At 35.8% G+C, this 23,508-nt stretch overlaps 1 protein-coding gene across 7 annotated transcripts in view; it reads left to right on the top strand.

Moving 5' to 3' along the window:
• PCMTD1 (protein-L-isoaspartate (D-aspartate) O-methyltransferase domain containing 1) overlaps window positions 1-23,508 on the top strand; it is a 118,900-nt gene that overhangs the window by 83,615 nt on the left and 11,777 nt on the right. For 6 of the 7 annotated variants that reach the window (XM_064270408.1, XM_064270409.1, XM_064270410.1 and 3 more), the window contains 3 exons: window positions 4,859-4,961; window positions 16,227-16,398; window positions 22,830-22,953. In XM_064270408.1, the coding sequence (XP_064126478.1) occupies window positions 4,859-4,961; window positions 16,227-16,398; window positions 22,830-22,953 (399 nt within the window). Of the gene's footprint in view, window positions 1-4,858; window positions 4,962-10,849; window positions 11,042-16,226; window positions 16,399-22,829; window positions 22,954-23,508 lie in introns of those variants that run through there. The other variant, XM_023538875.2, reaches the window with a different exon arrangement.

Raw genomic sequence — 23,508 nt, 5'->3', positions numbered from 1 at the left:
TAGAACTATCCACAGGCTGAGAGGAGCCTGAAGGACTGGAACTTGTTTCTGGTGAATTCCAGGACTTGTTTCAGGATGACCTTCCCAATCCTAGAGAGCAGAGAACAGAGGTCTCCAGTCTTGGGTATATCCAGCTAGCTTCAGAATGGTTGTGCTAATATGACAAGACTCAGTGGAACTTTGACAGCGTTTGTCTTTCACATGTTTTTTCGATATGAAATAATAGGGAAGGTGAAACCGTGATTAAATATAATTTTAATAAGTGGCAACACATTGGGCAATTTCTCTTAATTATCTAGTTAATAATTACCTAACCTTTTGCTGATTCCTTTTCCCCCCTCTTATCTACTTTGGACTATTTTATGTCTCTGGAGTATAGAGGATACAGAATATTCAGGAAAAGAAGGAAACCTATTCCTGTCTACTTTTTACCTGTTACTGCCTTCGACTGCTTGTAAAGTTACAAATCTTCCCCAAACTGCTTTGTTTTATATAAAATTAGCAATAAAATATTACTGAAATTTATTGAAAAATGATTCCACTTACATGTCTTACTTTGCATTGACTGTACTAGTTTCACAGAAATCAGTGATTCACCTCCTCCCCCTTGTGGTCAATATTTAGTTTTGTGTAAAATGTTTTTATTTATTGTTATTAGCTCTTGATATTTACCAAGGAGAACAGAGATTTGGGACAGTTCAAAATAGACTTTTAAAAATCATTTAATTGGGCTTTGTAAAAATTAGGCCATGCTTTCTAGAGATTTTCCCTTACCTGTCAGGGATGGGGCCTAAGATCTACAGTTTAAATCAATTTAAATTTAATCTAATTTGTAATATAGTCTACTTTTAAAATGAAGTTTAATTGGAAGGTTCTCAGACTATTCTAATATGCAGTCAAGATCGAGAACCATTTATGTAGTTATGATCTTCTGCAAGTAACCAATTATATATATGAGGAAAAGTCACAAAATTGATAGTAAAAGTTTGCACCCATATTGTAGTTTGTATTGTGTGAAGCGCTTTTACGTAAGTACAAGGTGAGAAAATGGTCTTCAAACAGTAAGCGACTAGTCTCAGATTATACAACTGTTAAGAGGGGGAACCGGGATTGGAATCAAGATATCTGACTTTAAATCCACTGTTTTTCTCACTGCAACAGTTTGTAGACCTCAGAGTCCTCAACTGAAATGATGCATCTTAAATTCGTTTTTTTTTTTTTTTAATGTGGTAAAAACGTATGTAACAGACATTTGCTAATTAGAATTAGTTGATCTTTGCAGCTCTTTGAGTTAAATATTATGAAGTACCTTTTGCCTGTGGCTGAGTTCTATAAATTAGCGTTACACAAAATGCTGAAGACATAGCTTCATTCAAAGGTGATGTGAAGCTCTCAGGTTTCCATGACCTACCTTCAGAGGCTTCTCACACATCACTCTCACAGAGCCTCCTCAGGGGACTTCAGAGCAAGGAGTGGGGCTTAAGTGCTGGTGTCACATGGGGTCAACATCAATGGTAATAATAGAGCTGTGGCATGCACACTTGATACCTAAACTTAGTAATTACTGGCCTTTGTAAGTTCGATTGTTGACTAACTGGTGGGTAATAAATGACCTAGATTATAGATCTGATTACTACCAAAGATTTTATTTTATTGGAAGTTCATTATATTTGTTATTACTCTAAATAAAGGGGCTTTTGCCTGCCTTAAAAATCATTTCTAGTATTGCATAGTATGCCTAGATTTTTTCTAGTAACTATTTTAATAAACTTTGACTTTTATGTATGTTTCTATTTCTTCTTTAATATTTAGGTATTAAAGATAGTGATCAACTGTTAATACTTTTTCTTTGTTTTTTAAATATGTATTGTAAAGATTAAGCCTGAAGTATTTTATAGAAAAATCTCTTCATTTACATGGTAAATACAAAATAACATTAGAATCCATTGCTTAAAAAGTCAAGTTTATGCTTCATCTGGCCTGTTAACATCTTCAAATACTGTTTCATTTTTTTCCACTGATGACTTGTACCTTTCTATTTCATATTAGTGATACATTTATTTGAAAATTCTATACTTTTATTATTTTTCCTCTCTCTAGTCAAGTATTTTTTGATTGAAAAAGTTATTATACATGCTTATGGTTGAAACACACATTAGACCAACGGGTTTACTGGTGAAAATGCCTCCTCCCCATCGCAGAACTCTTGAGTCTCCTTCCACAGAAGCAGCAGTGTCTGTCTGTTCAGTTTTCTGTGCTTTATTTTCCTGTTAATTCTCTTTAATACAGATATCAAATATGAGTTGTAAAAATTATCATTGCACTCCATTTTTATCATACACTTGATGTGTTCTAGTATATAACATTCTAAATAAATGAGATACTGATGACACCTTTTATTAATGCATTTCTCTTTAATTTTCATTATATTCATTACTGTAATATTCACATTTCTAAGTAATGATAAAGATATGTATTCGTGTTTAAATTAAACTTTAATGATTCCATCTATTTAAAAAAACCATAAATGGTATCTCATCAAACAAATCCTATGTATGTTTAATGAAACTGTATTTTGTATCTTTCATAATCATGTCAAACTGATGTTGTTATGTGAAAAACATGAAATTTTAACAAACTTCCAACCTTAATTTTAAAAGTTGCCGCATTGCTTTTAGACAATAAACAGGAAGCAAGTAAAGGAAAAAGAGGCTAGTGGTGTCTTTACCTGAAGCACAGCCTACCTAGTCCCTTTGGATCTAGAACTCTGAAATCCAGACTCCCTCAGTGAATAAGGCACCTTGAAGTGTTGAATAAAAGTCTGTTTTCCACCTCTTAAGAACTTTATTATTGTGCCTGTGCATTTGGTCTTACAGGAAACTTAGAATGCTAGTAACAGTGACCCTAGTTACTGATCTCTGTGTAGCCCTAGTTTTCTTTTCTCTTAAAAATGTTTGATTACTTCAGCTAGGTTCTTAATGGATAATGAAAATATAAAGATCTGTTTTACATTCAGTACGATGTCTTAAAAGGGTTAAAGAGAAATTAGACTCATAGAACAGTTTTTTCATTTTGTACAGAACGTTAAGTAGCTGTAGTCTAATTTGAATTTTTTAAATGAGGAAAACTTAATCCAGTTTTTCCTAACATTCTATATGTTGACCTCTATGGGAATCCAAGTTCTCAAAATATTCAGATTCAACACTAAATTAAAAACTGACGTCATTCTGCATGCTTCTCTAATTTTTTTCAACTTTCATTTACTTTTTAAAAAAAAAATGTTTTATTTGTACTCAGTTTATCTATACTAATAATAATTACTAGAGTCCGTAAGTGATACTGGGCAGAGGTCCCAGTATTCAGGTGCAGGTTAACTGTGCAAGAGCAAGGAAATGAGAAGCAGAACACTTTGAGGATTACATCAATCAGACCAATTTATTTTTAGAAAGTATAAAAACATTACAAAGGAAATCGATTGTGCCTGCTTTAGTTTGATGAAACCAGAACCTTTTTATTTACTTTTCCTCCCTGAATACATTTTTCAGGGAGAATCAAGACAGTTTTTTTGAGGGAATACCAGTCAAATAGAATAAAATGGCACAAGTATGGCAGAATGAAGCATTGTCTTTAGCTGAATTTGGAGCCCTGGTGGCATAGTGGTTAAGAGTTTGGCTGCAAACCAGAAGGTCGGCAGTTTGAATCCACCCCTGCTCCCTGGGAACCGTGTGGGGCAGTTCTACTTTGTCCTATAGAGTCGCTAGGAGTCAACAGCAGTGGGTGTGGTTTGGTTTTTGTAGCCGACTTTGGCTTGAAGGCAGTATCAGATCATTTTGATTTAGTTTTTATAATTTGAGTTACACCCTAGATCACAAAACATTTTTTTATGTGCTGTTTGAACATTCAAACATGTTCATTTATAAATATGTGATTTTTTGTTATTTCAAAATGTATAGTTAGAATCCAGTAGAAACAACAATGTACATTGTATATTTAATGACATTCAGTAGGGGCCAGATCCAGTTAGTCCCTAAAGATACAAAAAATACTCGTTTTCTTAAGAGATCAGTGTTGCAGTAAAACAAAAGTGTAGCAAAAAAAATAACAAGTGAGGAAAACCTGATTGGCCACATTTCAGAAGTTCAGAAGGAACTGGCGCAACTAGATGAGATAGTGTGTTTCACACGGGGCGCGTGGCTGGCAGTAGGGTGCACTAAGTAGCCTTGGGAAATGGTCTGTGAGCTGGGGCAGCGGTGGGGAGAGCAGCTGTCCCAAGGTCATCTCCTGGGGCAGAGGAAGCTCTTCCTGATCCTGGACCATGTGCAAGAAGAAATGCCACTTTAGAAATGGGAAATTAACTGGAACACAGAGTACAGTCAGCCTGGCAGGCTGCTAGACATGGGGAGCTTCCAAAAGACAGTGTCGTCTTGGTGCTAGACAAATTTACCATTTATTGGGAGAGCGGAGTGTAACCTTTATGTAACCTATATAAGTCCATGCTTTCAGGCACTTGAGAATTACTAAATTTTTAGCTAATGATAAGCGAGAATATATTGGTAAAGAACTTAAAATTCACACAGAAGTGTGATTATTGTTTCCTTGGCGGTGGAGTCCTGCCTGATAGCTACTCCCTGGAGAGAACTATCCAGGTGTCAACGTTCTGCACGGTAGTACTCGGTGGAACTTTTCTATTTTAAAAGCAATGTGAATGGTAAAATTTTCATTCAACTTCAGCTAGGTATTAGCATATTTCAAACCCTCCATAAACGGTCGTGTGGTAGATGAAATGAGCAGAAATTGAAAGAGCTCTGGAAGGGCACGTTATTAATGTTTTATAAAAATGCTGCTACTACGATTGCAGGTCCTTTTGGAATAAATCATGGGATTGAGCTTCATTCAGATGTGGTGGAATATGCCAAGGAAAAGCTGGAGAGCTTCATCAAAAATAGTGATAGCTTTGATAAGTAAGTATTCACGTCTGTAGTTTGGCTGAAAGCACTTGACTGATGATATGTGTTAACACCTGTTTCTCAACACTGTTAGTTTATTTTGACCCTGAATTGCTAATCTGAACACAGCGAAAATCAGTGTGCTATAAAAATGAAAGAAAAAAGGTTAGGTAAATGATTCTATACTATAATTTTTATTATATGTAAATCTATGCAGTAAGTTATCAGTAAAATAACCTTTATAATTTTATGTTACTATTAGTAAAGTATGGCCCATTAAACATCCTACAAGGTTTTTTTTTTTTTTTGGAGATATGACTGACAAAGATTTCTTGTGATTAGAATACTTTTCTGGAACTGGTTTTATACTTTTGGGGTAGTAATTTAGTAGCTTTGCCCCGTTATTTGTAATATAAGGGTGATACCTGTTAGCATGAAAAGGACTTTTTAAAAAACATTAAACTACTTTGTAATGTAATCTAATAAAATTAACATAGAAATACATTGATATGTTTTGTGATAGGATTGTGTTTGATAACTGTTTATAAAGCCATTCCTTTAAAATCAGAATCTACTTTCCCTTAGAAAAAATGCTACACAGGGCTTGGTTTTTGGGCTGGCAGGGAAAATCTTTTTAGTGTATAAGGCTGCTAAAATTCAGTATTGATAATCCTGTGGGCAAGGGCTTTTTTGCCAAAGTCCATGGACCCTGCGAAGTTACGTAAAATTTGGAGGATTACAGCTCTCATTTTTCTGTATAACTGTCGTATTTTCAAAGGGAGAAAGCCTTAGCAGGGTTAGGAGTCACAGATTTAGAACGTAGTCACTTTATTTAACGAAGTTTTAGTGCAAAATAACATTTAGTCTTCCAGTTTGGCTGGCTGGGACTAGGCCTTCAATCTTTTTCAGGCCCTGGCCATGGACCCTCAAGATGAAACCCTGGGGGCAGTTGGAATTAAGAGCTGAGGGTTTCCTCTGGAGAGGTTAGAGTTGGGGATAGAACCAAGATAGAGAAGCTAAGAAAACCCTGTTAATGTCTGCGGACACATATTTTCCTGTCTTCTCCCTTTCTTTCTATCCTCTCCCCCTTTTCTTTCATTCTCTTTGCCATTACCAGTTTGTATCTGTCCTCTTGCAAACTGACACTTGAATGGTTGAAGAACAGAGTACCAGTGTGCTGCTGGGAAGAAAGAAGGCAGCCAAGTCCCCAGAACTGTAGGGGAGAGGCAAGGTCTCCTGTCTACCTAGGTGGTATTGTAATTGGTTTATGAAGGACCACAGGCAGGCAGGCTAGGTGAGTGGGGAAATGCTTATGTTTTATATTTTCTATAATTAACTCTGTGGATTTGAGCAAGCCACTTGAATTTTCTGCATCAATTGCTGAACACCTACCATTGTCTTATTTATACTTTTCTTTAGAAAAACATACAACTCACATTTTGAAACATTTTTCAAGTGCTTACCGTGTTGGTTCATATTCTGTTTCCAAGAGTAATGTGTTTGTTACAGATAAAATAGTTTTTAGCCCAAATTAATAATAAGAAATTTGAGATTCAGTTTTTACATCCTTTCGTGTCTATTGTTTCTGTCTTGTGATTCGTAGTATGGCGAGTGGTTAAGATCTGGACATGGATATTATATAGTTTACTAGAACAATAGAATTTTATTGAATTTGTGAATTCCTCTTGTTTTAAGTATTTGTTTTGATGTTGAAGCTTAAGGTACACATAGGGATCTTTTGAATACATTTGAATTTAGAAAATGTGAAAGTAATATTAGTAAAAGCAAATGTTTAGGGTCTGTTGTAAGATCTATTGTATGTTAGGTATGAACACATTTCATGTTATAATTCCTTGAAAACACACAAAATGCAGCTTGAGTCATTAACTTGGGCAGCACAGAGTCAAGGAAGCATCTTGAATCACTGAAGTATATATATGTCATTATTTAAAGCATTTCTGTGCTTATATAATATAAATATTAAACAATTCATAAAACAGATCAGTTTGAAGACTGTATTTTCATTTAATTGTAAAATGATTGAAGTTTCTTCACTTGTATTTCTTAAGTTTTCTTTTGTTGTTAATGTTTTATGCAGGTTTGTTATTCATGAAATGATGAATCATAAAATATAGTGGTATGACTGATCTAAACACAATTTTTAATGGTCTTGTTATTTTAATCATCCTGCAGTAATCAGACTTTATAGTATAGTTGTTTCTGAAAGTTTGTAACTTATTTTTGAGACAGATTCTTATGTTAATAAAGTAGTCTGAAAAAATTAGTTTTAGAAATTTTATCATCTACTTTAGTTTTTAAGTAATGTCCAGAAATATGTTAATATATTTCAGATTATAAAATAGCTTGCACACAAGAGTATTAGGTACTGGAGAAATGGTTTTTTTTCTTAGCATAAAGTAGTGAGTACTTGAAAGTTTAGTAATCAAAGTTGATGGCACATGTGATGGTTCTTTTTTGGTCTTTTTGTATCATTTGATTTTATGGCAGAAATTATAAAAATACAGTGTTTTTCTTCCTAGCCAACTTGGGTTTTCATGATTTCTTTGCGATTTTTCTTGATGCTTTGCAGTTTTTTCTTGATGCTTATATTTCTACTTATTCAATTTTCTAAAACTGAATTAAGAGAAAAACTGTGAAATGGCAGGCAAAGTGATTTTTAAATCCCACTTGCCAGCCATTTCATTATATTTAGTTGTGTATGACCATTAAAATACATATTTTAATTAACAAAATATTACTAAGGAAAATTAATTGCTGTTTATGTATTCCTTGACACCAGGTTATCTTTGATTGTGTATAACATGGAAAGAATAGATAGTTAAAACCTAATAGATACTTCTCAAATCTTATTTATCCTATTGGTTTGAATCTTTGCTCTATCAGGCCCTTTTTCAAAAGTATTGTCATGTCATTTAGGATTTGAACTGCATATTTCAAGTTTTCTTATGTATACGTATCAAAGATCATAGTGAACTCCCAAGTAAAACAAACAAACAAACAAACAAACCCTATTGCCATCAACTTGATTCCAACTCACAGTGACCCTGTAGGACAGAGTAAAACTGTCCCATAGGGTTTCCAAGGAGCGGCTAGTGAATTTGAACTGCCAGCCTTTTGGTTAGCAGTTATAGCTCTTAACCACTGTGCCACCAGGGCTCCCCCAAATAAGACAGGAGGTGGGAAAAACCAATAAAATAATTAATATCTGAATATATAATGTAAGATACCTTTAAAAAAAAACACAAATGTGTGGTTTTGTATGTGTATAAAACATGGGTCCTGAGTCTTGAAATTAGTATTTTTTTAGATAGGAAGTGTCCTTATTATAGTGTACAGACATTTAAACTTTCTATGTTGTAGTCCTATACCAACCAAACCCATTGCTGATGAGTCGATTCCAACTCATAAGCGACCCTGTAGGACAGAGTAGAACTGCCCCATAGGGTTTCCAAGGAGTGCCTGATGGATTCCAGCTGCTGACCTTTTGGTTAGCAGCCACAGCTCTTAACTAAAAACTACCCCACATAATTTGGAGAGTTTACACTGAATTTACTGCATTTGGAGATGGGAGGGAAGGGGGCGCCCTCATGTTTGCTTTATTGCTTTGGTATCTATGGTATTTCCAAAATTACTGAAATTGCCTTTTAAAACTGTTATCTGATTTCATGAGTCCTCTAAAACACTGTCAAACTTTTTCCATAAAGGGCCGGATTGCGATAGATGATATGTTGATGAATAGGCGTGGTGTGTTCCAGTAAAACTTCATTTACAAAAGCAGGTGGTGAGCTGGACTTGGCCCATGGGCCGTAGTTTGCTGACCTCTGTTCTACTCTTCACAAAAACTCTCCAAAATATCTTCATTTTAGGCCACTCTGATCCAGACAGGAGATCGGAAGGGTCAAACTATATGCATCAGTATTTGTACATGTGCAGTAAGCAAAATAATCTCTGAAGGTATGATTGGAAGAGGGTGTCAATTAAATGAGCCTGTATTATAAACCTTTTACCTGTAAATACCCTGGAAATGAGTCAGTTATTAGTGTAGCATTTATTTATAGTTGTATTTATGTATGTATTTAATATGTATACATGCAAGTAGTTGACTTGCCCCTGTAGAATGCATGCTGTGGAGTGTGTCATGTCCGAGAAAGGCATGCCTAGATTTAGCGGTGATTTTGGAAATGCTCTAGTATCAGTAGCCTAACAAGGGCTGTGTAGTCTGATTTATTGGGGATTTTCTTTATACATGAATGGAGTGCCACTGTTTCTGTATAGTTTCTGTATAGCTTGTCATATAGATGGGTCGTGATGTAAGTGAGGAAAACATCAATGAGAAGCTAAAAAATAATAGCTCCTAATACGTATTACCTCTTCGGTAAGTGCCGTGCACCATTCTATGTGCTTTATCCATGGTTCTAGAGGTGATACTGGTGTCCACATTCCCCAGGGAAGGGTTAGAGAGACAGATGAGAACCTTAGCTGGCCAGTCTTTTTACTTGGGTCTAGCTAGTTTGGCTATGTCGATATACACATTGATTTATTCTAGCATTTCTTCCCATGTAAGTAAGCTGCTACCAGTGAATTTCAGCCTCGCACCTCAGCTCCAGATACGAAAGTTGAAGCAGCACTTTGGTTTTTATAATTTATTTCCTTCAGGTTAAAGTTAAGGAATGCTGTTAAAGTGGTTAAGTGCACTACAGCATTTTTATTTGAAGAGAGCTCCTACCCTTTTCTTTAATGAGACTTATCTGACGTGAATTATTGTTGGGTGGGAGAGGCAATGCATTCCTCTAATTTTAAATTCAGAGTTAAAATAGATTGTTGTACTTTAGAAGATTTTATTGATTTATGGCAATGTCTAGTTTCCTAAGTAAAAAAAAAATATATTGTTTCATTTTCCACATGTGATTCTTTTTCATTGGAAAAATTAAATGTCAGCTTTATAACTAGAGTAGCCCTGCTTCAACTTTAAGAGAATTATGGCAGAATTGTTTCGCATGTATCGTTTTGCTGTATATAATTCATTATATATTGAAGATTATTGAAAAATATTTGTCAGATATTCAAACATTATGGTATAGTAATAATGTTCAGATGGTAGTTTTATAATGATTTTCACAGGTTGTAAATGCATTTTTACTCTTCACAAATATTCAAATGTTGGGACAAATCTTCAGAAGTAGCTGTGGGGAAAAGTTTGATGGTTTCAGGTACATTTTTAGGAGAAGAAATTATTGTTGAAGTACATGAAGGCTCACTTCTTTTATATGACTTTCTCTGACATTTCCTATGAAAATGTTTAGAGATTTTGGGGGGAAGTTCCTAAGGATTTCTTCTAAAGCTTCATTCAGTGAAAAACCAATGTGTTTACTCTTAACACTATGCTTTGAATAGCGTTTGACTTATTTTTAGATGAGTTTGGTTGCAGTTGGAAGGGAAAACACTTGAAAAGGTAAAGTCTTTTTTTTACTGTTTTAATTCAATACCTTAATTATTAGTTATAAGAGTTTGAATGGTATAAGTACATTTGGCAGTTAAGAGATCTCCAAGTCATTTCTCTTGATTCTTTTCACAAAGGAAAGCTCTAAAGTTTTTGTCTTGCTTTAACAAAGTTCATAGCTCTTAAAACTTGCAATGTGTGTTATGACAAAATGTTTTAAGAAAAAGAAGTTTCTGTGATTGATTTGGCAGCTTGTTTTGGATGAGGTATGAGAACCAGGTGGGATTCTTTCCCATGTCCTTGAAATTCCTTTATTCCATTGGAATAATTGTCCAAAATTTCAATGACAGCATCCCGTGGCACATGATAAACTAGGTTTACAAATTATCAGCCCCCACTTCCACAGTGTATTGAAGGGGAATGTTGTTTTTTCTACTCTCAGTCAGCTCCTAGACCTAGACTATCCGTCTAAGAGGGAAGCTGCAGGGCAAGGCTAGGTCACCCTGATCTCCTAGCAGCTTATCAAAAGAATTATATGGGCAAGTTGGCAAGGTCCCTGCTGTGAACGAAGGCATCTGTCCATCTCAAGATGAAGATACTTCAACATGCACCTTTAAAGAAATCCACTGTTAAGGTAAGTGATTAGAATCCTGGTGTTATGTCCGGCAAATGTTCATGGTTCTAAACCAAGATACATACATATATATGTGTGTGTGTGTGTGTGTGTGTGTGTGTTATATTTTTCCATAAATGATTTCTGGTGTACGTTTTAGTAAAAGTATGTCAACTGTTTTTCCTCTGTACATAAGAGGAAGTCTAAAAATCAGTTATTAGATTTTCAGTCTTAATTCAGTAGATGATTATAAACCTAAAATGACTTTGTAATCTCTTTTTTTTCTGTATATAGTTAATATTGTAATTTAGGAGGGTGAGTTATTTCTATCTGGGAAGTTTTGGAAATTTTCTTCAAAGAATAAGAATGATTGCTACTTTTCATTTTACTTAGAGACATAAAATTTTAATGCACTCTCCTAAATCAAGTATAAAAACTAAGGAAAGGAAACATGAATCAAACTTTCACAAGTATGATTAAAACCACATATGAAATATCTTTTTGGTAGACTTCTTGCCAGTTTTTCTGCTTGGATTTCATTTAGTGGGTGGTTGATGTGAACAGGTGGAACTCAGATTTTCTTTCACTATATTTAATCTGACTTATATGCATAAATCTGTAAATAGTGTAGTACTACTTTGTAGTAAACTGAGAACTTTTGGTTAGTTTATTGTTCCAGTCTTCCATATTGCACAGAAATTGCATTTGTGGTTTAAAATATGTTCTTTGCCCATAGAGGTTTGTGGAAACTTAGGTACAGATAGTCATAACCTAACGAAAAAGGTGTTTTCTTTATTTACTTCTCTACCTTGGAGGAATTAAGAATAGTAGTAATTTACTCCACTTGATAACATGGTACCACCATCTCTGTGTAGTATCAGTCATTCAGTTATTCATACATATAAATGAGCACATCCTTAAATATTTACCACAAAAATTATAATCATAGACTTTTTGAAAAAAATATAAGCAGTGGGATTTTGATCATTCTGTATCCTGATTGGTATGAATTTATATACATCAAAACTGTTATAAAAATATGACAATTTTAGTATCAGATACAAAATGTGTAAGATTTTCAACTATGTTCCTCATCAGAAATACAACTATGTGCCTCTATAAGCACTTTATTAAAAGTTAATCCATAATTCATATATATATGTGTGTGTATATATATATGTATAGCCAGACTATGCAATTTGTGAATTTTTATTTTTTAAATAATTGTGATGAGTTCATGTATTATTGATGGAGAAGGCCAAACCATAGTTAAAAGTGTAATAATTCCCAGATGGGATACTATCTTGGATAGACTTTTTTTTATAGCTATGAGATTGGTACTCTTACAACTTTTTCTGTAAAGTGTTTGGCATATGAACTCTCTACCATGTTCTAGATGTTTTAGAGCCAACATTGAAAAATATTATAGTCTTTCTCCAATTTTATGTCCCCAATTTTATTTATTTTTGCTACTTTCATATCTAGAAATAATGCAATCCTTGTGGAATATTGTCTCCTAAATTCAATTAATCTTCCAAATTCAGATATTCTGGTGAAGAGTTAAACATGTAAAATGGAAGTGTAAAGACTATGTGCTTATTAGAAATGTATGTTCCATTTGCAGTAGTAGAAATTATTTATGAATTTACAGATCTAATTTTTCTCTACAATCTTTTGTAACACTCCGTAGGTAGAAGTACATGTACTTGTTCTGATCCCCATCAGAAGGGTAATCATTCAAGATATTTTCTCAACTATGTGTGAATAAGGGTGGCTTATTTAAAATGTTAAGAAAGGCAAAAAAGAAAAAAAGTGCCTTTTAATTAAAGGGAAACGGATTGTGTTTTGTTTTTGTTTTTTGGCATGCTGCAAAAAGAATCATGTATTCTATAACTTGAAGCCCAGTTATTATAGCAATCAACTTAGTAAAATATTAACCATCATATTAATATAGAGTGCTATAAGCATGTGCTTTTTTTGTAACTATTTCTGTGCAAGTTTTTCTTCCAGCCCTGAGATTTTGTGATTAGCATATTTAATTTGTCAAATTTGAGTTCATCTTCAAAATTGGTAGATAAGGCATTTTGTTTCCTTATATGGTTCACTGACTTCGTAAATGTATCTTGAGAACCATAATTTGGGATAGGTGATGGAGATACAGTTAAAATTCAGAGGAAATATTCTAAGCGATAGCAGGAAAGCCAGGAGGATGTTTCAAGGGAAAGATTGTGTTTTTTAAGGAGAATGTATTTGAAGCTTCTATTTACCTGTAATAAATAGGATAGCTGTTTAATATTTTCAGTTTATGTGGCTGTTGAAGCAGAAAACTTATATTTTTTTATAAAAATATTTTAAAAATTTGAGATATTTTACATTCTTTTTGTTTTTGTTGTTACCAAGTCTTTGAAGCCCCATATGAATTTTATACTGGTAGCACATCTCAGTTTGAAGTGGTCACGTTTCACGGACTCAGTATCCACATGGCTAGAGTTGCCATATTGTCTAGTGTAGCTCTGCATTGTTCTTGTCACACCTTTCAGATCACAGCTGCTTATTCCCCAGGGAACCCTTCTCTGACCTGCCAAGTCTGTCTGCCTCCTTTCATCCTCAGCCTTACAGGATTGTATTCCTTTCCTTTAGACATCTGTCACAGTTGTAAATTACACTTTAATTAGTGGGATTGTTTGATGCTTTCTTTGTAAGCTCCATGAGCACCCCACTGTGTTCCCAGTATTTACATACAGCTGGTGCCCAGTAAATACTTTTTGATTGAATGAACTGTACTACTTACTGGCATAAGGTAACTTGCCCAGAGTCACACAGTTGATTTTAGAATCAGGCAGTAAATTTTTTCTAATTTATTTGCTGGGTATGAGAATGTATAAAGTATCATAGATATAAGAAGTGTAAGTTTAAATTTGTAAGTTTTTCTGTGATGATGTTTTCCTAGGTAATAGTGCTGCAAGCTATCTTGTATTTTTAACTAGTAGAAAGCTTTTAAGCTATAAGTGTACTTTTGAGCTGATTTAACAGACTTAATGATAAAAGGAGCCCTGATTGTGCAATGGTTAATTGTTCAGCTGTTAATTGAAAGGGTGGCAGTTCAGTCCCACCCGGTGGCTCCTGGGGAGGAAGACTTGGTGATCTGCTCCTGTGAAGATCACAGCCTAGAAAGCCTGATGGGGCAGTTCTGCTCTGTCAGGTGGGGTTGCTGGGAGTCAAGATTGACTTGATGGCATCGATAGTGATAGAAGGGGTTTGATAGTTCAGAACCCTTTCATTATTTAAATTTACTGCCCACGTTCATCCTGAAGATTATAAGAATGACTTAAATTATTATAAAATTAAATTATTTAAAATGAATTTTTATAAGAAGATTTTTAGAGACACTATTGAAAATAGTAGTCTAACTTTTCCTTTTTAAGGGATACTCACTGTAAGTTTGATAAAAATGACTAAATCATAGTATCTGATGCTTAAAAGCCAGGACATTTTATTTTGGCCATATTTTAGATAATCAGAGATTGTGCCATAAAAGAGAAGTAAAGCATGGTCCCCAGCCTTGGTAAGTTTTGTGTATGCTCTGCAAATAGAAAGAATGAGATCCTGTGACAGAGCTGGGAGAGACTTCAATGGGAAGCTGATATTTGAACTGTATCTTGAAGGCTACCCACTGGGCTAGTAGGCATTTATTTAAGGGAAGAAGTGAAAGGAAAGTATTTCAGTCAGGGGAACAGTGCATACAGAGAAAGTTTCAGCACAGTTTGTGATAATGCCACTTTCCTCTGGATACAGCATGGTGTGTGCTGTGGGCAAGAACCCAGGAGAATGAGTCTTGAAGGGCAACTTGGTGTAGAAGTGTAATGAGCCCACATGGCACTGCAAGGAGTTTGAATGTACCCTGTGCAGTAGGGAGCATATGCATGGAAGAAACCTGAAAAATGTGAGCAGTGAGGAGATGGTTAGGAAGAGAAATCACAGACCATGGACCACCTTAGCTCAAGAGTGTGGAGATATAAGCACAGGGCGTAGTATACTGCTAAACCCAGTCCCCTCCCATGCCCCCGCCGAGGTTAGGGGAAATTGAGGATAGGGCATAATTTTGGTGAACCAAGTTAGTGTTCATAATATGTTTGTGTTTCAGTGAATTGTCTACTATTAATTACTGAAGAATAGGATATATTTTACAAAGTAAAAATGATGGCGATTCAAATAAATGTCATTTTTCACTGCATGCCAGAGCTTTTAATGTGAATTATTTCATCGTCCGATGACAGCCTGATTCTGCTGTATGACCATATTAACTTTAATCAACTTAAAAGTGAAAAGATAATATACAAATTAATTTTTAAAAATATCACATGTTTTATTATTGCATTGGAGTTTTAATTATATGTTAGAGGTTGCTTTCAGTTTTGTTTATCAGCATTTTATAAAGTAGAAGTCTAAATAGAATTTAATAAAGTAGAAGTCTAAATAGAACTTAATAAAGTAGAAGTCTAAATAGGATAGTTTGTAAAAGCATAACTATACACCATGAACCAACACTGTAACCAGAAAGGAGTGGCCTGACTAAAATACTTTTCTTTGAAGCACATCTCTTGTCTTGTGGCTTAGGAGACATCACAGGGGCCAAAGCAGCAGTAAGTAAAGACACTGTTCATACTGGTCTCGGTCCCAACCTGTAAATTCCTCAGCCAAAATTTATTAGAAAAATGTTCCTAATCTTAGTGGTTGCAAGGGAATGTAGATCAGTACACTGGTCCCTCTCTTGATAAAGCTCTGCCAAGTTATCCTCAACAAAGTCCAGCACCCAGAAGGGTGTTACACACCCCATGTTTCCACTAGTCCCTCACCTTTTTTGGAAAGGACAGTGGAAAGTGATGTTTTCCTTAAATTGTTTTACCTTTGCAATTCTCTTTATTGTCATATATCGTTTGTGGGGCATCATGAGATTGGTGTTGTAATGGGATTTTCATTATATTTATTTTTTTAAGGTAGAAAAGAGGCTTCAGTGTGGCCAAAACTTGGTATGTTTTTAAAACAGTACATTTGACTGGCGTTAAACTTCATGTTTTATAATGATATTTTATCCTTTTAATTTATTTTGGTAACTTCATTATTTTGAAGAACTGGCTTGTATTAATTTTTTTTTTTTTAGATATAATCTTTTGTTTAAGTAAAATACATTTGTTTTTCCATGCAGATTTGAGTTCTGTGAACCTGCATTTGTGGTTGGCAATTGCCTCCAGATAGCCTCTGACAGTCATCAGTATGATCGAATTTATTGTGGAGCTGGAGTTCAGAAAGACCATGAAAACTACATGAAAATATTGCTAAAAGTTGGAGGCATTCTGGTCATGCCTATAGAGGATCAGGTAGCTTTCACTGTCCTTTTACTTGGTGGCATAGGAAGCAAAAACATTAGTCTTTACTTTTCTGTAACTCTTACTACTTTTCTTTAATATCTTTGTTTCATGTAATAAATGTTAAGCACCATGCCAGGTGTTGGGCACGTGGTGGGTCTAAAAAGCACACTGAAGTTTGGGTTAAGGAGGTTGACATTCATCATATAATCACACTAATGGATGTGAATTGTTATTTGTTACTATAGACCCCCCTGCCCTCCCCCCGCAACACACACGCACAGATAACACAGGAGCCCCAACTAGCCTGGCTCAAGAAAGGACCCCTGAGGAAGTACACTCAGGGTAAGGTCCACGCTCTATAGGCCAGCAAGATGGAAGCAGGTAACGGTGGGAGAGGAAAGAGTCCAGGCTGAGGGCCCACAGCCCTAATCATTTTAGAAGGTACATTGATGAGCACACAATTCCTTTTGTCACTTCACTACTAGCAGATTTTGTTAAGAGGAAGGGAAACTGAAAGTTTGGAATCTAGCGGTGTTGAAACAAATAACACTGCTTGTACCCGTAGGACGTACATGTGAAAATTTTACAGCACCTGGTTGTCTGTTAGAAATTTATATTATTTTCTTCTTAGCCTTTGCAGAAGATATTTAGTAACATATCAACATTTTGCTTGATAAAAAAGATATTTAGGGTTCTATTTTCCTAAAATAATTTACTATTAAAAAGTAGCCTTCAAAGCAGTTATTTTTCAGTTTTATTTCCCTAAGCCCCTCAATCCTTTTACTGTCACAACCCCTGAACCACATATAATTAGGAATGATGAGGATTTTCACATCATTTTGAAGTTATAATACCGTAATTGTCACTTGGGTTTTATTTTTACCTTTTTTGTTTTTGCTTAAGATTGGGAGAGTACTGTGTCAGTGAAACGTACACTGTAGGTTTCAAAGAAGAAATACTCTTCTGTCTGTATAGAAAAACTTGAAATACGTACTTAATGTTTACTCAAAGCAGATACAAAAGAGATCCCTGTGATGTGATTGGAGGAGACTTGGGCTTCTGACACAGATTAGCTGTCCCTTTGTGGCTCGGATCAGCAGCTACTCCTCCGGTTTCCCCACCTAGAAGGTACTGGGTGGAATGCTGTGATCTCTAACAGTTGCTCAGTTTCCAACATTCTTCAGCTCTTTAAATGCGTCAAAAGAAATCTCATGTGTGGTTTGGTTTGAACTGCTTCATTCCATTTAAAAAAACAAGTGAATATTTACATCTTCATTTAATAAAAAAAAAAAACAAAACTGTATAGACTCACTTGAAAATATGTTTAGGCATTTATCAGCATTATTAATTTTTTTCTTGCCATCTTTTATTGTGAAATTATTAGGCATAATAAATGTATGAAACACTAATTTATTCAGAAAATGAGTGGACCTTTTAAAAGCAAATGACTTCAAATGTGTATAAAAATGCATTTCAAAGAAATAAAATCTTCAGTAATCCTAATAATCTAAATCTGTGATGTTTGAAACGCATTTTGGTTTGTAAGTTAGATAACCTGAAATGACTGGGGACTGCATGATGTTTTGGGGTTTATATATTGTATGGGTCCTTTAATGTCACAATTTGTCATTTGTAGTTTAGGGAATCTCAGCATTACCATGTGCTGTGCTCTGTGGTAAATCGTTTGCCAGTTATGATAGAGACATAATATAAAAATACTTATTAAAAAAAAAAATCCTGGAAAAATATGGTTACTTAAGTTCTTCCAGTGTTTAGACTGTTTTCCTTTTAAGATATATTTTTAACCACTTAAAATATGACTTCTAATTGGTATTTTATTAAACATTTATTATATACTACTATGGAAACCCTGGTGGCATAGTGGTTAAGTGCTACGGCTGCTAACCAAGGGGTTGGCAGTTTGAATCCACCAGGCGCTCCTTGGAAACTCTATGGGGCGGTCCTACTCTGTCCTGTCCGGTCGCTATGAGTTGCAGTTGACTTGACGGCACTGGGTTTGGTTTTTTGGTTTTTATATATTACTACTGTACAAACATTGCCACATAGAATACACAGGAATCGAATCGACTACCTCTGTGGAAAGAGACAATGGGGAAGCTCAGTATCATTGGGTAGAACAGACCATCAATTGCTTATATGCAAGTTCAAGTTGAAGCTGAAGAGAATTAAAACAAGTCCATGAGAGTCAAAGTACGATCTTGAATACATCCCACCAGAATTTAGGGACACCTCAAATTTTTTTTTTTTTTTTCAGGGATAGATTTGTTGCACTGAACACTGATAATCAAAGACCAGAAGAGTTTTGGATGACATCAGAGACATTATACATAAAAAGAAAAAAAGGTCATTAAAAGCACAGAATGTCAAAAGACACTGAAACTTGCTCTTGAGTGCAGAGTAGCTGAAACAAACGGAAGAAATGATGAAGTAAAAGAACTGAACAGAAAATTTCAAAGGGAGGCTTGAGAGTACAGGGCGAAGTGTTAAAATATGCAAAGACCTGGAGTCAGAAAACCAAAACCGAAAAACATGCTTGGCATTTCTCAAGCTGAAAGAACTGAAGAAAAAATTCAAGCCTCGTATTGCAATATTGGAGGATTCTATGGGCAAAATATGGAACAACACAGGAAGCATCGAAAGAAGATGGAATACCAGAGTCAGTATACCAAAAAGAAATATATAGAATCACTATACCACAAAGAATTGGTCAGCGTTCAGCCATTTCGGAGTTAGCATATGATGGAGAACTGATGGCACTGAAGGATAAAGTCCAAGCTGCACTGAAGGCATTGTTGAAAAACAAGGCGCCAGGAATTGACAAAATACTCTTTGAAATGCTGCAACAAACATTGGAAGCGCCAATTTGTCTGTGCCGAGAAATTTGGAAGACAGCTACCTGGCAACCAACTGGAAGAGATCCATATCTGTGCCCATTCCAAAGAAAGGTGATCCAACAGAATGCAGAAATTATTGAAAAATATCATTAATGTCACATGCTAGCGAAAGTCTGCTGAAGACAATTAAAAAATGGACAGGGAACTGTCAGAAATTCAAGCCGGATTCAGAAGAGAATGTGCAACGACAGATATCATTGCTGATGTCAGATGGGTCTTAGCTGAAAGCAGGGAATACCAGAAAGATGTTTACTTGTGTTTTACTTACTACACAAAGGCATTCGCTGTGTGGATCATGAATTATGGATAACATTGAGAAGTATGAGAATTCCAGAACACTCAGTTGTGCTCATATGAAACTTGTAGATAGATCAAGAAGTAGTCATTGGAATGGAATAAGGGGATACTGTCTGTTTTAAAATTAGGAAGGGCGTGCATCAGGGTTGTATCCTTTCACCATACTTAATCTACATGCTGAGCAAATAATCCAAGAAGCTGGACTATAAGAACTTTGGAAATCCATCTGGCGTTATCTTAAACAGTTAGAAATAGAACTACCATACAACCCAGAAATCCCACTCCTCGGAATATACCCTAGAGATACAAGAGCCTTCACACAAACAGCTATATGCACACCCATGTTTATTGCAGCTCTGTTTACAATAGCAAAAAGCTGGAAGCAACCAAGATGTCTGTCAATGGATGAATGGGTAAATAAATTGTGGTATATTCACACAATGGAATACTACGCATCGATAAAGAACAGTGACGAATCTCTGAAACATTTCATAACATGGAGGAATCTGGAAGGCATTATGCTGAGCGAAATGAGTCAGTTGCAAAAGGACAAATATTGTATAAGACCACTATTATAAGATCTTGAGAAATAGAAAAAATGGAGAAGAACACATACTTTTGTGGTTACAAAAGGGGGAGGGAGGGAGGGAGGGAGAGGGCTTTTTATTGATCAATCTGTAGATAAGAACTGCTTTGGGTGAAGGGAAAGACAACACTCAATACAAGGAAGGTCAGCCTAATTGGACTGGACTAAAAGCAAAGAGGTTTCCGGGATAAAATGAAAGCTTCAAAGGTCAGCGGAGCAGGGTCTGGCGTCTGGGGAACTTGGTTTGAGGGGACTTCTAAGTCAATGGGCAAAATAATTCTATTATGAAAACATTCTGCATCCCACTTTGAATTGTGGCACCTGGGGTCCTAAATGCCAACAAGCGGCCATCTAAGATACATCAATTGGTCTCAACCCACCTGGAGCAAAGGCAAAGGAAGAACACCAAGGTCACACGACAACTAAGAACCCAAGAGACAGAAAGGGCCACATGAACCAGAGACCTACATTATCCTGAGACCAGAAGAACTAGTTGGTGCCCAGCCACAATCGATGTCTGCCCTGTCAGGGAGCACAACAGACAACTCCTGAGGGAGCAGGAGACCAATGGGATACAGACCCCAAATTCTCATTAAAAGACCACACCTAATGGTATGACTGCGACTAGAGGAATCCCAGAGACAATGCTCCCCAGAACTTCTTATGGCACAGGACAGGAACCATCCCCGAAGACAACTCATCAGGCATGAAAAGGACTGGTCAGTGGCGGGGAGAGAGATGCTGATGAAGAGTGAGCTAATTAAATCAGGTGGACACTGGAGAGTGTGTTGGCAACTCTTGACTGGAGGGGGGATGGGAAGATAGAGAGAGAGGGAAGATGGCAAAATTGGCACGAAACGAGAGACTGAAAGGGCTGACTCAATAGGGGGAGAGCAAGTGGGAGAAGGGAGTAAGATGTATGTAAACCTACATGTGACAGACTGATTGGGATGGTAAATGTTCACTTGAAGCTTAATAAAAATTAATTAAAAAAAAAAAAGCTGGACTATAAGAAGAAGAATACGGCATCAGGATTGGAGGAAGACTTAACAACCTGTGATATGCAGCTGACACAACTGTTTGCTAAAATGAAAAGTACCGGAAGCAGTTACTAATGAAGATCAAAGACTACAGCCTTCAGTAAGGATTACACCTCCACATAAAGGGAAAAAAAAAATACTTACAATTGGATCAGTAAATACCTCAACATAAAGGGAAAAAAAATCCTTACAGTTGGATCAATAAATAAAATCAAGAAATTGAAGTCAAAGATCTCATTTTACTTGGATCCACTATCAGTGGCCATGAAAGCAGAAGTCAAGAAATAAAATGACGTATTGCATTGGGCAAATCTGCTGCAAAAGACCTCTTTAAAGTGTTAAAAAGCAAGAATGTCACTTTGAGGACTAAGGTGTGCCTGACTCAAGCCATGGTATTGTCAATCATTTCATATGCATGTGAAAGCTGGATAATGAAAATGGAAGACCAAAGAATTGACACATTCAAATTGTGGTGTTAGCAAAGAATATTGAATATACCATGGACTGTAAGAAGAACAAACAAATCTGTCTTAGGAGAAGCACAACCAGAATGATCCTTAGAAGTGACGATGGCTGACGATGGTGAGACTTTGTCTCATGTACTTTGGACGTGTTATCAGGAGGAAACAATCCCTTGAGGACATCTTGCTTGATAAAGTAAGTGGGTCAGGGAAAAAGAGGAAGATCCTCTACGGTATGGATTGACGTAGTGGCTGCAACAGTGGGCTCAAAGAGCAATGATTGTGAGGACGGCGCAGGACTGTGTTTCGTCAAAGGCACCTAACAACAGCATAAACACCCCAAATCCACTAATGTCAAGTCGATTCTGACGCATAGCGACCCTATAGGACAGAGTAGAACTGCCCCATACAGTTTCCAAGGAGCGCCTGGTGGATTCAAACTGCCAACCTCTTGGTTAGCAGCTGTAGCACTTAACCTCTATGCCACCAGGGTTTCCAACAGCATACAAACATAAAATGTGATAATTGGCTGCTTTTTATAATTTATGTTGAAGATACTAATTCAACTTGAACAAGTCAAATACTGAGCTGATATTTTTTTTCTCAGACCAGTGGTGAGTCTTTGCTGAGTAACAAACTCTTTCCTAGTCCATTTGTGAGTGATAGCGTTTATTTGTGAAATACCAATTTGAGGTTAGAATGAGAATCTATATTTCATTTCCGTTATGGAATAGCATTGGGCTGACTCATTGGTACAGTAATCAAAACACGATTTTATTAATATAATGCTTTACCCAAACAACTGAACCTATCTTAGACTTGCCTTTTGAGAGCCAGTGGCAAGTATGGATTGGAGTGGTAACCCTAGAAGCTATTAGACCCCAAATCTAACACGCAGAGTTACTCGGCCATACTTGGGTATCTCAGTTGCATTGGAATATGTATCTTGAACAGAAAAGATATTTAATTCCGTTTGTATTATTTTATAGTAAGTATCTTAATGGAAGTAATTTGATTGCCTTCAAATATAAGTGATTGTATAGCTCTCTTTGGCAATTACTGTTTTAAAACAAAATTGTGACTAAAAGGTCATCACATTTTCAGGATTAAGCTGTTCTATTCCTTTTTTCTCTCTAAATAGTTAACACAAATTATGCGAACCGGACAAAACACTTGGGAAAGTAAAAATATCCTTGCTGTTTCATTTGCTCCACTTGTGCAGCCAAGTAAGAATGATAATGGCAAACCAGATTCGGTGGGACTCCGTAAGTAGTTATTGGTTCTTTCTGATTGAACTATGTGATGTGTGATGTTCAGCCTATATGCTCGAGATTTGATGCCCTATATAATTAAGAAGAATTAAATAAATATGCAGTAATATAGTCAATGCATTTAAACTTTTTAAAAATGTTTTTTAAATAAGTAAATATTTTTAAAAAATAGCCTTTACCTTATACCAGACACTGTAATTATGTAATCATGAAAAAAACAGGCAGGTCAAAATAAAAAGGAATTTATTAATGACAGTGAATCTCTGGTCATGGGAAAATGTATCTACTTCAGGTTTGGTGGAAAGGAAGGCCATCCTGATGAGCTGTCATTCGAATTAACTACCAGAATGATATGAAAGAACCAGCCATGTCAAGATTGGATGGCAGGGTTTTCTATTAAAAGGAATAGCCAGGGCAAAAGTCTTTAGGCCAAAAATGGCTTGGTCGTTCAAAGACCAGGAATAAATGTCCTGGTGGCTGAAGCTCATTAGCTGGGTTGCGGAGGATATATTATCATAGGGCAAAAGGGGAAGCAGGAGTGCCAGTTAA

Source organism: Loxodonta africana, chromosome 18 (assembly GCF_030014295.1).
Source record: "Loxodonta africana isolate mLoxAfr1 chromosome 18, mLoxAfr1.hap2, whole genome shotgun sequence".
Taxonomy (NCBI): Eukaryota; Metazoa; Chordata; class Mammalia; order Proboscidea; family Elephantidae; genus Loxodonta; species Loxodonta africana.
Note: the sequence above shows the minus strand (reverse complement) of the source record. Positions and strands in the feature narration are given on the sequence as shown.